Source organism: Danio rerio, chromosome 9, assembly GCF_049306965.1.
Source record: "Danio rerio strain Tuebingen ecotype United States chromosome 9, GRCz12tu, whole genome shotgun sequence".
NCBI lineage: Eukaryota > Metazoa > Chordata > Actinopteri > Cypriniformes > Danionidae > Danio > Danio rerio.
In genome coordinates, this window is record NC_133184.1 from 15221591 (window position 1) to 15238474 (window position 16884).

General features: G+C 37.7%; 1 protein-coding gene and 1 long non-coding RNA gene across 6 annotated transcripts in view; both read right to left on the minus strand.

Annotated features, from left to right (window-relative positions):
* The window catches only part of LOC141376089 (uncharacterized), a 1000182-nt gene that overhangs the window by 500234 nt on the left and 483064 nt on the right, over positions 1 to 16884 (minus strand). The window lies entirely within an intron of this gene.
* The window catches only part of pard3bb (par-3 family cell polarity regulator beta b), a 679872-nt gene that overhangs the window by 465215 nt on the left and 197773 nt on the right, over positions 1 to 16884 (minus strand). For all 5 annotated transcript variants that reach the window (XM_073912548.1, XM_021478865.3, XM_009304543.5 and 2 more), the window contains one exon: positions 5319 to 5392. In XM_073912548.1, coding sequence (XP_073768649.1) covers positions 5319 to 5392 — 74 coding nt within the window. The remainder of the gene's footprint in view (positions 1 to 5318; positions 5393 to 16884) is intronic.

The following is a 16884-nucleotide window of genomic DNA, read 5'->3' on the forward strand; positions in this document are numbered from 1 at the left end:
GGCCCGCGCCGACCACTGTACACTGACAGAATCAGCGGAGCGGGGAGAGAGAGCGCTCCCCGCTCCGCTGATTCTATCCGTACACAGCGGTCACTGGCATTCCCCGCCCGCTGTGTAAACAAAGGGGCGGGGATGCCGGTGATGTCACCACGCACCCCGCCCCTTTGTTAGACGCTGTGACGGGCGGGAAGTGTTAGGAGGGAACTCGCGCCGGCCAGAACCAAGTTAAGCTGTTCCCGCCCCTGCCTGCCACTTAGCTACCTATCTGCAGCCTGCCACCTACCTAGCTACAGCCTGCATCTTATATATATTATAGGTAGATACAGACTGGTACAGACTGATGTGACTGGAGTGGGGTGGGGGTGTTTTATTTATACATATATACGCCTTTTTTTTAGGTGAGGGCAGGCACGTGCACACATAGGGCTCAACCTGTGCAGTGCACATGCCCTTTTTAGTCTTGGATAGAAAGTGCCCTTCCAAAATGATCAAAAGTGCCCCCGCGACGCGGCACACCTTCAGTCCCGCCCTTCAGTAGGGGCTCTTGAACACAGCTCTTGAGTATGCGCGCGACAACACAGCTGATCAGTACGCGCGCGATAACACCGCTCTTCAGTACGCGCGCATCCACTCTGCAGTGGGTGAGGGAATGGAAGTTTTGAGTGAGTTCCCCCAAGCCATACTGAGGGTCTCAACTGCTTCCGCTCTAAAGTCAAATGTGGTTCAGATTTGTGAGAAGAAGCGCTGTCAAGTCTCTGGCAGCAAGGAGTAGGCAAAAGATGCCATGTTCAGAAGAACTGTTCGTAATCTTCACTCAATGTTCTATTAATGTTCACGACACTTTATGTTCAGAAGAAATAATTAAAACTGTTAATAACATTTGAGGACTTTTTTTTGTGAAATCCCTTATGCGGCCCAGCCTCACCCAGACTTTGCCTCCTGCGGCCCCCAGGTAAATTGAGTTTGAGACCCCAGCTTTAAAGTAAGGTTCCTTTTAAGGCTACACGGTAGACTTTTAATAAGAGTATAATCTTAATCATATTAAAATCGGAGTATTGTTGTCTTACGTGAATGTACTTAGAAAGTCTCCGGTGAAGACGCGAGCTGTCAAAGACAGGGCATTACTCTGCCTTTCAGCATGCGCCCTCCAAGTTTAGCGTGTTTCCTCATTAAACGCAACGAAAGCGTATGCCTCGCGTTGTTGTGTCAGAATCCTTGTGAAATACAGTAATACTTTAGGACGCTTATTTTAAGCAAATTTGATGAACGTGATCATGCGTGTTGAATCTGAGGGGAATCGCTCCAGTATGGAAGGCCGTTGGGGCCAAAACATCTGCAGCGCGTTGTGTGTCTGTCTGTGTGTGTGTCTGTGTCAGGCCTGTTGAGGGGTGTCAGGGGTGGAGTGAGCAACGTATCTGAGTAGGGGCGAGAGGGGTGTGCAATGTATTTAACGACCGGTTTGCAAGAAATTATCATTCATTTGCGGGCATTTGGCAGTCTCTGTGCACTTGCGGGATACTCCTAGCAACTGGATGAATGTAAAGGAGGATTAAGCAAAATTGTTTCTACTCTATAATTAATGTTCTCAATTCACAGCAATAAAACTTTACAATGAGTGCAACAGTTTGTTTTCTATAGTTTATTATTGTAATTTTTCATTTTCCATATCTGCAATTCCTGTATTTTGGCATTTTTTTGCAGTCCACTTAGAATCCAACATGGAAATCAATGTTTTTTTATTGGCATTGATTGTTTTGAAATTTAAATGTCATTAACATGCCTGTGTTTTAATTTCTGTAATAAATATGGCTGTCAAGCCAGGATCTTGATGGTTTATTGTGGGTATGTTGTTTACATGAAGAAATCTGTGTTACAAGTTAAACAAAAATTATATTAAACAATAATATTTTGAATTTAAATATTTTTTGTCTTGCGTTTACATTAATTTTACATTTAAATAGCCAAAATTACAAGTTTCAGTATATTAAATGTGATTAATCGCGATTAATCGCGATTATTTTTTTTTAAAAAGGTGCCATTAATTAGTTAATTTTTTTAATCGATTGACAGCACTAATATATATATATATATATATATATATATATATATATATATATATATATATATATAYAYATATATATATATATATATATATATATATATATACAGTTGAAGTCAGAATTATTAGCCCCCTTTAGATTTTTTATTTATTATTATTATTTTTTTAATATTTCCCAAATGATTTTTAACAGAGCAAGAAAATTTTCACAGTATGTCTGATAATATTTTCTTCTTCTGGAGAAAGTATTATTTGTTTTATTTCGGCAAGAATAAAAGGAGTTTTTGATTTTTTTAAAAAACATTTTTGGGACAAAATTATTAGCCCCTTTAAGCTATTTTTTTCCCCGTCAGTCTACAGAACAAACCATTGATACAGAATAACTTGCCTAATTACCCTAACCTGCCTAGTTCACCTTATTAACCTAGTTAAGCCTTTAAATGTCACTTTAAGCTGTACAAAAGTGTCTTGAAAAATATCAAGTAAAATATTATTTACTGTCATCATGGCAAAGATAAATTAAATCAGTTATTAGAAATAGGTTTTTAAAACTATTATGCTTAGAAATGTGCTGAAACAATCTTCCCTCCATTAAACAGAAATTGGGGGAAAAAAATAAACAGGGGCGCTAATAATTCAGGTGGGCTAATAATTCTGACTTCAACTGTATACACATCATTATATTATAATATAGTGTTTCTCAACCACGTTCCTGGAGGACCACCAACACTGCATGTTTTGGATGTCCCCTTTGTCACACTCATTACAGCTCTTTCAGTCTCTCCTAACGAGCTGAGGATTTGAATCAGGTGTGTTTAGTTGAGGAGACCCGGAAAACGTGCAGAGCTGGTGGTCCTCCAGGAATGTGGTTGAGAAACAATGTTATAATACATATATAAAATCAACTGACTACTTAAATTAACTTTATTTTATGCACCAAAAAAAAAAAAAGAGGTGTAGGGTTATCATCATTTTTAAAGTGACAGTTCACCCCAAATCAAATTTTGGGGTGAACTGCCCGCGCACACACACGCACACGCACATGCACATGCACACACACACACACACACACATATATACATACATACATACATACATACATACATAGTTGAAGTCAGAATTATTAGCCTCCTTTTGATTCATTTTTTCCCAAATTATGTTTAACAGAGTAAGGAAATTTTCACAGTGTGTCTGATAATAGTTTTTACTTATTTGTTTTATTTCGGCAAGAAGAAAAGCAGTTTTTATTTTTTTTAAAAGCCATTTTAGGTCAAAATTATTAGCCCCTTTACACTATATACATTTATTTCAATTGTCTACAAAACAAATAATCGTTAAACAATAACTTACTTAATAACTTTAACTTGCCCAGTTAACCTGAGTAACATAGTTAAACCTTTAAATGTCACTTTAAGCTGAATACTAGTGTCTTAAAAAATATCTAGTAAAATATAATCTACGAGTCTCCTTTATGTCTCCCCACAAAAAGAGACAAATAATAAGACATTATTTTCTCTTATTATTCTTATTATATTTAAAATGATCATTTTTAATAAATTATATTTATTAAAATATAATTTTCATCATGGCAAAGACAAAATAAATCAGTTATTAAGAAATGAGTTGATAAAACTATTATGTTTACAAATGGGTTAAAAAAATCTTCTCTCTGTTAAACATAAATTGGGGGAAAAAACAAATGTGGGGCTAATAATTCAGGGGGGCTGATGACTCTGACTTCAATTGTACATACATACATACTGTACAGTGGGGAAAATAAGTATTCAACATATCATGTTTTTTCCTGGGAATAATATTCCTAAAGGAGTTGTTGACATAAAATTGAACCAGATTTTGGTGAAAACCCAAACAATACAAACATAAAAATAAAACAAGACAAAAATAAAAATCTAAAAATAATTATGTGCAATGAAAATAAAATGACACAAGGAGAAAGTACTGAACTACTGAAACGTATTTGATACGATGGCAGCTTAATGACGCCTTTAATAAATAAAGTTACATGCATTGCTCAGATGTGAGTTTTTTACAGACTTGGTGTATTTTTACAGATGGTGTTAAAATCTTGACGGTTCTGTGGGTCTCGTCTATCAAATCTGAACTTTAATTTGTATATTCTATTGGATTCAAGTCAGGTGATAGGCTGGGCTATTCTACAGCTTGATTTTCTTTCGCTGAAAGCATTTAAGAGTTTCCTTGGCTGTGTTTTGGATCATTGTCTGTTAGAATATTCAATCTATTCCATAACTGTTAAATAAAAAAGGTCAGGAGAGGTGTTTCTTCAAGGTTTAACATATTGCCAATTTATTAGATACAAATGAATAATTTGATTCACAAAATTATGTTATCCTCAGTGCAACGCAAACGTTTCATTCAGGAGGTGCACAACAATTTTCATTTCCTCACTTCCCAACTTATATACTACTTTTAAAGGCAGCTGATATTAACAGGTGGAGCTTACTGAAATTTGTCCCTTGTCAATCGTCCTCATCAAACATTAAAAAGTCTAAACCTTTTTCAACTGCACATATTCTATGTTAAAATACTGCTGATAGGAAGTTTCTAGCTGCCAAGCTCAAGTTATTTTAGACAATCAGGCATACTCACCTCTATAAGCTCTATCTACTTCTGCAAAAACACTTCATTAGTATGCCAAACATGACAATGACCAATAAGCAACACAAATAATTGTTTAATGAAAAGAAAAAGAGACAAAAATAATTTTAAAAAATATATTTCTTTTTCCTAACAGTCTTACTGAAATGTCCACTCTGGTTACATCTTCATCATCCTGGAAATGTAAATGTTGGACTGAAGCAGCTAATATTCATTTACACTGATGAAGGGCACAGGGTTGCTGTAGAACTACTGAGAGATTTCAGCTGCTGTCTGGGCGTTTACTGCCTTTCTACACCTCCCTTTCTTCATGCGTTAAATACTTTTTTCCTTCGTCATTTTATCATGTATTACTTAATTTGTAAACTAATTTGATTTGTTTTCTTTGCATATATGGATTTCTTTGGGTGATTACCAACATCCAGGGAAAATTTCAGAAAGAAAGAAAGAAAGAAAGAAAGAAAGAAAGAAAGAAAGAAAGAAAGAAAGAAAGAAAGAAAGAAAGAAAGAAAGAAAGAAAGAAAGAAAGAAAGAAAGAAAGAAAGAAAGAAAGGTTTACAAGCCTCAGTAGGGTAAATGTATCTCACACACTAACACACACACACACACACAGTTTTCTTACTTGCTAGTCAAAGGGCCAGACTTGTTGCCGGTCAACTCAGCTGTAAAGTCCATGTCAGTCTGTACATGTATTCCCTACAAAAAAGAACAAATGCAAAGAAACAATGAAAAACTGAAAAAAAACATGCTTTAGTCAACAGAATATCTAAAATAGTAAACATAAGGATGACTGACTCTTTAAATGTATAAACAATAAGAAAAAAGTTACTACTTTAATGCTGCATACCATTTTACAACTTTGTGCTTTTGGTGTATAACCAAATACTTCTGATTGACATATGGACACTTCTGATGTACATTTTCACAGACCAGCATTTAAACAGCACAGATGGGAAGCAAGAACATATACTTTACAAACAGCACTAAAAAAACACTTACAAAGAACATAAAGAAAGAAAATACATTTAATGGTAAAATAAACAGGCAATAAATGCAAATGCTAGCTAACAACGAGTTAAATGAGTCTCCTTTATGTCTCCCCACAAAAAAAGGCAAATAATAAGACATTATTTTACTTGCAAAGGCTCAAGGGAGGAATTTTCCTCTGACAGAAATGGCTGCTGATTTGAGCATTAAAAGACCATTAGAGCGGATGTGCCAGAACTGATGAATTTCTCTCAAGAAAAACACCAAATTTATCTCATGTCAGGATTTGAGAATGATCATTAGTCATGCAGCTGCTTTTACTAGCGTACAAGTGTGTGTGTGTGTGTGTGTCGCATTATGCTTGACAGTAATTACAAATATGCACCACGTATATGTGTAAATGTGTTTGTAAAAGGATAATGACTTGCACAAGGCATATCACTGTGTGAGTGTCCAATAAAATGCAATAATTAATTGTATGTGGCATTTCAGGCTTCACTTGGATAGCTATGTTTATACCGAACGCATCATTTAGCGGATGTTGTGCCAAGCTTAGCTGATTTTGTGCAACCAGACATGGTCGTTAATGAGAACAACTGTAACAAACAGTGTGAAAACGCTGCTTTAATCAAGCCAGAGGTGTCTAGTGACCGCTGTAGTCATGTATAATATGTAGTTTTGGGCCAGGGCGGCCGGGGTGACGTCCGTAGGGATGGCTGGTCACTCAGATGTATCGAACAGCAGAAATGCATCATGCTGCCCTTCAGCTTTGACAGAAAGTGTGCAGGGGTCAGCATGAGCAAAAAAGCCCTAATGTACTTGCTTCTGACCTCTGACCCCATTAGCACCTGTCAATCAGAGCCTGGCCTCTCAAAGTGGGCCTTCAGAAAGCCAAAAGTCTGTTTTAAAGGGACAGTTCATCCAAAACGAACATTTATTCACTATTTGCTCGCCTTCAAGTGGTTTCAAACCCTTTTGAGTTTCTGTTGAACACAAAATAATATATTTGGAAGAAAACTCGTAACCGTTGGCATCCACAGTAGGACAAACAAAAACTATTGAAGTCAACGATAACAAGTTTTCAGCTTTCCTCAAGCTATACTATTTAGTGTTAAACAAAAGAAGGACAGACAAATGGGTTTGGAAAAACTGAAGGATGAATAAATGATGACAGAATTTTTGGTTTTGGGTGAACTATCCCTTTAAGGAGGGAGGTCCAGAGCTTTGAGAATGAATCAGGATGTTTTAATGCCACATGGCGAAGCAAACGATTCTCCATTTTCTGCAATAAATAGATATGAGAGCAACCTAACTTTTACAAATTTGAAAATATTTTTAATAAAAGAGTTTTTTTTTTTTTTTTTTTTTTAACAGTAGTCTATGGCCGTTTCCACCAGGTCCTAAAAATTTCAGTGATCTGTCCACTAACGGTCAGTCAAGATACATTACTGTTTCCACTTGGTATAAACATGTACTCAAATGAGTGGCTTTTTTGTTTGTTTGTTTTTGTGTGGTTAGATTTTTTTGTCAATAAACATTCTTCTAATTTCTCCGTGCTCTACCTCAATTTTATAGGACCACTTAATGTGATTAATTTCTACGGAATAAGCAAACCTATGTCATGTGACTTTGAGAATTACTCCCAAAAAAGTGTTTACAAATTTTAAAAACATACAAAAATTACACCCACTGATGTTGTTCCAAACCACAGAGACCTCAGTTTATCTTCACAGCACAAATTACATTCTTATATCATCTCATTTTCTTGTCGGCTTAGTCCCTTTATTAATCCGGGGTCGCCACAGCGGAATGAACCGCTTTGGTCTTTGGACTGTGGGGAAAACCGGAGCACCCGGAGGAAATCCACACGAAGGCTGGGAGAACATGCAAACTCCACACAGAAACACCAACTGAGCTGAGGTTCGAACTAGCGACCCAGCGACCTTCTTGCTGTGAGGCGACAGCACTACCTACTGCGCCACTGCCTCGCCATTTTTGCAATCTTCTATTGTCCAATTTTGGTGAGCCTTTGTAAACTGTGGCCTCAGTTTCCGGTTCTTAGCTGACAGGAGTGGCACCCGGTGTGATCTTCAGCAAGGCATTTGTGGCCACAGAACTGCCGCTTGATATTTTCTCTTTTTTGTACCATTCTCTGTAAACCCTAGAGATGGTTGTGCGTGAAAATCCCAAAAGATCAGCATTTTCTGAAATACTGAGACCAGCCTGTCTGGCACCAACACCCATGCCACGATTAAAGTCACTTGAATTGTTTTCTTCCCCATTCTGATGCTTGGTTTGAACTGTAGTAAATCGTCTTGACCATGTCTACATGCCTAAGTAAATTCAGTTGCTGCCATGTGATTGGCCGATTAGAAAATTGCGTTATAAGGCAGATGGACAGGTGTACCTAATAAAGTGGCCAGTGAGTGCAATTTCAGATGAAAATGAGGTCTAATGTTTTTCAGTCAACTGCAGCTCATGCTTATTATTGAGTGATTTGGATTGGCTTTGAATAGTCTTTATCATTATTCAATATTATTTGACCTCATCATTTACACTCCCTCATGTGGACTTAAACCTTATTCTTAGTTCGCTTTTCTCACGGTTGGAAAAACAATGAATAGCATCAATCAGCATTCTTCCAAATAACTACTTTTGTGTTAAACAGAAAAAATTTAAATAGGGTGAATAAATGATGACAGATTTTATTTTAATGGGAACTATACCCCTTTAAAGCACTAAATAAACTATTGCCTGGTAAATGTCTTTAAGTTTGTCAACCTAACAACTGAAAAGACTACAAGCGTTAACTCTTTATCCTCCTGAAAGCTGACATTACTGGCATGTGCAGTTATGTCAGAACGCCTACCTTCATAGACGAGCAACCGCAAACAATTAACCGAACAATGACAACTGATGGCTTGTTCCCTTGTTAATACACACACAAAACATATTTTTAATGGGCACACACAAGCTACATAAACGCCCACCCGAAGGAGAAAAAAAGAAAAAAAAATTTAAACACGAATGCGCCTGTGATTCATTCTCCTCTCATTTTTAATGATTAGTTTGTGCCGTTTGAGTCACGGTTTGGTGCTGTTGCTAATTAAAGAACAAAAGCATTAATCTAGTGGCTGACTGATGATCTGATGAGCATGTCACCGGTTTTATTTGCTCGTAGTGTCTGATCTCCTCATGCTGACCCTCGTCTAATGAATGACACGGATGGAGCCGGCAGTAATGGAACAGTGGAGAACAAAGAAAACAGCGACAGCCTTGATGGAGCCAGAAGGGGAAGCAAACAACCCTGGAAGGTATGATGGGATACGTGCCACATGCTGAGAGGGTTATAGGAGGAGTTTACTTGTAGGAGTGTTTCTTCACTTTAACCAAGGTAAACACTCCAGCCTTCTAAATGAAAGAATTGCATTACTAATTGAAGCTGATGACGGTTAGCGGCACAGTCTAAAATCTTATAGTGTAATTGAAGCTGTCAGTCGAGGTTACATTATTTGTAAATTGATTTCCACCTGAACAAAAAAAAACAACATAATATGTATATAGGTATCAAAAATAGGTCTGAAAAAAAAAAAAAAATTCGAGCAATGCATGTACAGTGGTCCCTTGTTAATCGCGGGAGTTAAGTTGTAAAAATAACCTGCAATAGTCGAAATCCATGAAATAGTCAGCTTTATTTTTAACAATTATTATAGATGTTTTAAGGCTTTAAAACCCCTCGCTACACACGTTATGCACTTTTCTCAGACAGGCATTAGTATTTTCACATTTTTTTTTTCTTGTTTAAACACTCTCAGTTCAAACTTTCGTAGAAAAATATGTCCAGTATTATAAAATAAAACCAAAGATCAAAATCTGTTGTCAGACGCAAACATTCATCGATGTCCGCAAAAGGTTCATAAAGCTTTTTAGTTTTTGTAAGGATAATGTTGCCGTCCAGTGTAATGTTCTTATTCATGCAGTCTGTGATCCACAAAACAAAAGCAGACTCCATACTTAGGGGCTGATCAAACCGAATGCGCTTTATGCGTTGAGAGGTGCATTTTTTTAATGGTTTACTAACAGCTGCAAGCTTTTTGCGTGCTGCTTATGCACCATGTGCGTCTCGCGTTTTGACCGCCTGCTTTTGCATTTTCATTCTCCTATCAAATTAAAGCAGTTGAGGTGCCTGCAGTGTTTGTGTTGTCAAGACAAAAACGGAGACTTGATGATGGAGGCGAGACCAGAGGTTGCTGTTTTGAGTTATCCGTTGCTGTATGACTCACAAATCTTGAATATCACAATATTATAAAATATTCAAATTATATTAATATCAACAGCTAGCAATTGAAGATTTATGTTCATTTGGCATTCTCCAGTTCAGTATTTCCATTTATGTCATTCTATTGTTATTACACAACACATTCTATAGATTTTCTTTGTTTTGTTTTGATATTTGTATTGTTTAGGTTTTTAAAATCTGGTTTAATTCTATGTTCATGGTTAAACTGAACCATTTAGAAGAAAGCCCATGTTTTACTATAATAAAAATGGAATGAAACAGAAGTTTGTCCTTTTTGTGGCCCCATTGAAATGAGAAAAAAAATGAGATTCTGTAATGAGATAAAATATCAAGAGTCAGGACCATCACTATCTATGGAGGATCAAAGAGCTCCTGGATTTCATTAAAAATATCTTGATTTGTCAGAAGATGAACAAATGTCTCATAGGTTTGGAATAGGGCTGCACAATATTGAAAAAATATGATATTGCGATATTTTATTTTTCAGCAATATAAATTGCGATATGAACAATTTCACCAGATGGTTTAAATTGCTGCATTTGATCTGTTTTCTGGTTGAGAAATTGAATAATCGCAATTCCAAAAAAAAAGGAAATGGAAAAAAATGCTTTTAAAAAATATAAAAATTCTTAAAAGTAAAAAAATGTTTTTTCAAAAATAATAAGTAAAAAAATAAGCAAAATATTATGCCAATGGGGTAAGTAAAATAATATTTGAAATTTAGATATTTACAAAAGACAATAATTCTAAGAAAATTGCAGTGCAAACGTAAAATAGTATAGTATTCAATGTAAAAATAACTAAATACAGTTAATCTTTGTTATGCCTCCAAACAATATAATTTCCTTTCCCTAATGTTTTTATACTCACAAAATGCTTTCAGTCAATGGCCTGAAAAATACATGCTAATAATATTTTCACTCTATTGTAACTTTGCAGTGACTCTTCAGATCTCAGGTGTTCCGTGACTCCTGTCTTACTAATTCAGACTTAACATTGAAAAGGTTTGATTGAAGGTTTTTAGTTTGGAATGGCATGAGGATAATTAAGTGTACTTCATTGAGTAATTTGAGTAACTAATAACAGAATTTAAAAAAAAAATACAGAATATAGCAAATAAACAATGATCAAATTAACAACTAATAATGAGCAAACAATGGCAACATTTCCCTTTAGGTAAACTAAAGAGAACAGAGGATTTAAACTTTAGTCAGTCAGACCATAAATAGGATCAATGTTTAAGAGCTTTGTCCAGTTATTTCCCTTTCTCTTGACACAGCAGGTGAACCACAAACACATTGTGAAGCTCTGTCAATAATACACAGCTAATACCTTGCAGGAAGTGTGGTGTTATTTACCATCAAACAAGCACTCAAACATCCCCCACAGGAAGACAAGCATCAGAGCTCTAACAAGTGATACATTTAAAGTATCACTTCTTGGTGACTATTAAACCCAGAGGGTTCAAGATACAAAAAAATACTCCCAGAGCAATTAGCAGTCACCAAGATCCTCCCAGAGGGCCACAGTTCTAATGATGATGACGGGACAAATAAACACACAGGTGACAAATCATGCACCAGAAATGCTTAGAAAAGGAGATGTGAAACAATGTAAATAAAATCACAAACAAAGAAAAAGAAATAGGTGTGATCAAAATTGAAGAACATACAATTTCCAAAATTTCAATGTCGCTGCATATATTTGAATTTACAGTATCCTGAAAGGAGTAATAGACACTGAAACCCTGTAAACACTGACTTTAACAATAACTTTCATGGTATTTGTTTACCTTGTTATGGATATTAGTGATTACCAGGTTCCAGATTTCTTCAAAATATCTTTGTCCAACCAAAAAGAAAAACCCAAACACGTATTGAACAAGTGAAAGTAAACAGTAAGTCAACTGTCATGTTTTTATGAATTGCCTGTTTGATCTAACTAGATGTACACCACTACATATGCCTAATAAGCTGAAAGTTCCACAAACTGAAATATTGTTATGGCTTTTAATCCTTTTTTTTTGTCTAAGTAAAGCAGCTTTCAACACTGCAAAACACTTTTGAAATCAAGATGAGGTGACTATGATGGCCTGAGAGTGACTAGTAGGAGACTAGTTATGTCCTGAGAGAGACTACTGATGTCTTGAGAGAGACTAGTAATGTTCTGAGAGAGGCTAGTGATGTCCTGCGAGAGACTAGTGAAAGACTAGTGATGTCCTGAGAGAGATTACTGAGAGACTAATGATGTCCTGAGAGAGATTAGTGAGAGACTAGTGATGTCCTGATGTCCTGAAAGGGACTAGAGATGTCCTGAGAGAGACTAGAAATATCCTAAGAGAGACTAGTGATGTCCTGTGAGAAACCAATGATGTCCTGAGATAGACTAGTAATGTTCTGACTAGTGATGTAGTGCAAGGAACTAGCGATGTCCTGAGAGAGACTAGTGATATCCAAAGAGAGACTAGTGACGTCCTGTGAGAAACCAGTGATGTCCTGAGATAGACTAGTAATGTAATGTGTGTATTTATATAGCGCATTTATTGTGTATGGCCATACACCCAAAGCGCTTTACAATCATGAGGGGGGTCTCTCCACACCACCACCAGTGTGCAGCATCCACTTGGATGATGTGACGGCAGCCACAGGACAACGGCGCCAGTGCGCTCACCACACACCAGCTATTGGTGGAGTGGAGAGACAGTGATCGAGCCAATTCGGTGGAAGGGGATGATTGGGAGGCCATGATCGTAAGGGCCGATAGAGGGACTTTGGCCGGGACACCGGGGTTACACCCCTGCTCTTTCACGAGAAGTGCCATGGGATTTTTAATGACCACAGAGAGTCAGGACCTCGGTTTAACGTCTCATCCGAAAGACGGCGCCCACTGACAGTGTAGTGTCCCCTTCACTTTTACTGGGGCATTAGGACTCACACAGACCACAGGTTGAGCGCCCCCTGCTGGCCTCACTAACACCACATCCAACAGCAACCTAGTGTTCCCTAGTGGTCTCCCATCCAGGTACTGACCAGGCTCAGCCCTGCTTAGCTTCAGTGAGTAACCGGTCTTGGGCTGCAGGGTGACATGGCTGTGACAGTAATGTTCTGACTAGTGATGTAGTGTGAGGAACTAGCGATGTCCTGAGAGAGACTAGTGAAATCCTAAGAGAGACTAGTGCATACCTGCCAAGATTCGGATCATAAAATCCGGGAGATTTTTTCCAGGGGGTGGTGCGCACAAAGCGAAGAGCGGGCGGGAAGGTGCGCGCGAACCGAAGAGCGGGGAGCAGGGATGAAGAAGGTTGCATGTTGGGATCGGTGCGCATGGGGACTGAAACAAAAAGCTAACTGGACTGTACCAAAAAGCTGAGTAGCAGGGGTGGATGGTGGAATTCCGGGAGTTTTCCAGGAGATACGGAAATACGGAATATGGGTGGGAGATGGGTCTGAAATACAGGAGACTCCCGGGAAAAACAGGAGTGCTAGCTGGTATGGACTAGCGATGTCCTGTGAGAAAGTGTTAAGTGGAAATGAAAATTGGGTTGACGTCAGAACCCAACTTCAAGCCAAGGTCAATGTCCTACATTATCTTTGGTCACTTTCCAATGCAACCTAAAAACAACTAAATATGAACGTCTAATAATGTTACAGTTTGACATTGTTTGGAAATTACCACTATAAAGTAGTTGTGTACTTAGTTATGTAGTCTGTGCTACAAGCATTGATGTTGTCTAATTTTATATTACCGTTTTAAACAACTTGAAGGGTTTTTGTTAAGGTGCCTTGGTTATTTTGTTAAATACGATTCTACTAGCAACAACTAAAAACCCTTCATTTTCTGAACATCGAAGATTACACTTTTTAAAGGGCCATGAAACCCCATCGTTTCAGCAGTGTGTTTTCACACCTCTACTTTGGAAAAAGTCAGAAAGGGGGCGTGTCCAGCTCTGTTTAGGGGGGAGTGTCGGAGGAAGAAAAGAGGCTTGGTATGGGAGTGTCTATTTGGGCGCGCTGAATTTCAGAGTCAAAACACACACCCACAGCGGACAATGTGACTGTGTTTACATGGACATCTGTAGTCGAATTATTTGCCAAATTATCAAATGGTGAACTTTAACTGCAGTTTGGCTCTTTCATTCAGGGAATTCATTAATGTCCCTCCCGACAAACGTGATATTTGATTCGAGGCGCTGCTCTAAGCGTGTATTTTTCATGCAATGTTTGATACCGCACGGCGAATGAGAGAAAAAAAAACTCAGCATTTCCCGGAAACTTAGATACACACGGCAGGTAGCGTCAGAAAGCCGAGTGTGTTATTCCGGTCACAAAATCCAACACGAGGTTATAGTTTGGTTGTAACTGTTAGTGCTAACTATTGCACTCGAATAAAATACGAACAATACGAATAATACGAAAAAATACGAATAAAATACGAACTGAATAAACAAAGAGCACTGGTCGCTCACTTACCAATTCTGTAGAGACAGGACAATCACCAGCAACTAGAGCCGTGTCTTTATTTAGAGGAGACTACAAGCGAATCTGGATTTCAGCGTTTGCAGACGAGAACAGCTCTCAGGTAAACAATAATCCTCCTTAGACACGTAAGTTATTGTTGTCGAGCGTCTCGTATACTGTAATCCACACGTGAGTCTGCGATCTCACAGAGAGAAAATGAAAACGAAACTTAACTGCAGCAAACTATAAAAGCAACACTTCACGCTTGTTTTACCAACACAACGTGGCGTCTTTGCCGCCTACACTCTGACAGTAATGAATATTAATGAAGTTGCACAATAGAGCGCGCTGATTGGTTTGAACCAAGCTTTACTCATGCATTAATGCAACACACTGTAAGACGTAATAAGACTCACTCTGGCACAGACGCCCAGTCTGCACGCTGGAAAACAACGCTATTATGTCATGACCGTGACGCAGCTTCAAAAATTCGTTTCAAACCGGAAGTACGAATTTGCTTGAAATAACGCAAAAACAACCAATTTACACTTTTTTGTGAAATATAGGTGTCCTAATAGTGTCTTTAGCAGTGTGGGACACATATACGACTGTCAACAGCTCAAAAAATGTGTTTTGGTGTTTCGTGACCCTTTAAAATAGTAATAAATAAATAAAAAATAATAATAATATTAAACAATTGTTCATAAAAAAAAAAATTTAAGTTTGAACACTGCAAAGACATTAGCTGGTTTGAACCAAAATTTGTGGGTTTCTGGCTGACTAATGTACTGGATATTAAGCGGTGATTAAATGTCCATTAGTTAAAGATGACCACCTAAATGCTGGCATAAAGAGGCACTAATTATCCAAAAGAATTGTTGCGTCCAAACTAATTACATCTCAAAATCACTTAAAAATAATGGCCTGTGAAAGCTCAAATAAAGTCAGTGGGAAATTCTGGATCACTGACACCCACCAAATTGGCTTTTAAGATCCTTTCAAATGGGTTAGTTCAACACTTCTTTTGTCTTTAGAGAGAGAAGAGCATTTTTCTGAAAAACTTTCAAATATCTGCCTGCACTCCTCAGTGGGAGGCGAGGGCAAACTCGAGGGCCGCTTTTCTCTCTTTTTCAACCACTTACTTCTGCTGTAAAGGGCAAGTGACAATCTGAACAATTACACAGGCCTATTACCTCAATCAGGTTTAGAGTAGTGTGGACTCTCCTTTTCTGTGTCCACCTCTGCTGGTTTGCAGTATAGAAGGGTGCAACTGTGAGTGCATTAGTAAGCTCTAACCCTGTCATTTCTCAGACACACTCGCTTATTATGGACACCCTGTATGTTCCTGCAGCCGGAGCACACGGGTCTTGTAGAAAAGACAGACAGATAAAGGTGGAGAAGTGTGAGACACTATAGAAGGTCAAAAAAATAGAAAGGCCAGTTCTAAAATTTTCCAAAGCAGCTCTTTAGAGTTGTTCCATTCATAAAATAATTGGAAATGTCTTCAATAATACAATTAAACTGTCACACTGATGTTTAATATCAGTCACTATATTGTTGTTCATCATGAATAGCAAAATCTGCCAAAATTGGTTCGTTCAGAAATATATTCATACAGTGTTTGCTTAGTGTTGGCCAGCTTTGGTGGGAGGTTACAAGAATGTTACTTTTGCATTAGCATTGATATAGTCTTATGGTTTGTTCACACCAGAAGTGGATGAAGTGTCAAGCGCGAGTGATTTACATGTTAAGTCAATGCAAAGATACGCTTGGTGCGGATGACGCAATTTGACATGCTTAGTCCACGAATTGCTCAAGTTGGAAAATCTGAACTTTAGTGGAGATTTACGCCACATTAACCAAATCAGGAGTTTGCTCTTGTAGGGGCGTGATTACGACGAAGCACCTGTTGTTGGTGTCCAGAGGGGAAATCCTCCTACTGACACCATACAACTGCTCATCAAACTGGGCTCGCCTCACTCAGAAGTAAATTTAATGAACTAACAGAGCTAGGTGCACCTCTGAAAGGATCTAGTGGACACACTTATGCTGATATTCAGCCTTTATAAAGCACATTAAGCACAACTACTCTCTCAATAAAATCTATGTTAGCAATTAAGCAGTGAAGCTAGAGCCACCCATGACGTCTGGTGTGAACACAGCATTACTCAGCATGTTTGTGAATATACTGGCAATGGTCTTTGTAATTGCTCTGCAGCAGCAGCAGCACAGCAGATCTACTGTACCAAGACCAAACAAATCAACATTGTCATATGTATTTATTACTATACTAAATATCTAGATTTAGATCTAGATAGAGATTTGTCATGAAAGAATTACTGTCATAAACAAATACACAAACCTTTTAAAGAGTTGCTCAATTCTAAAGTGTACATTTGTATTATAGCATAGCTTTATATATAACATAAATCCGTTAAAATATC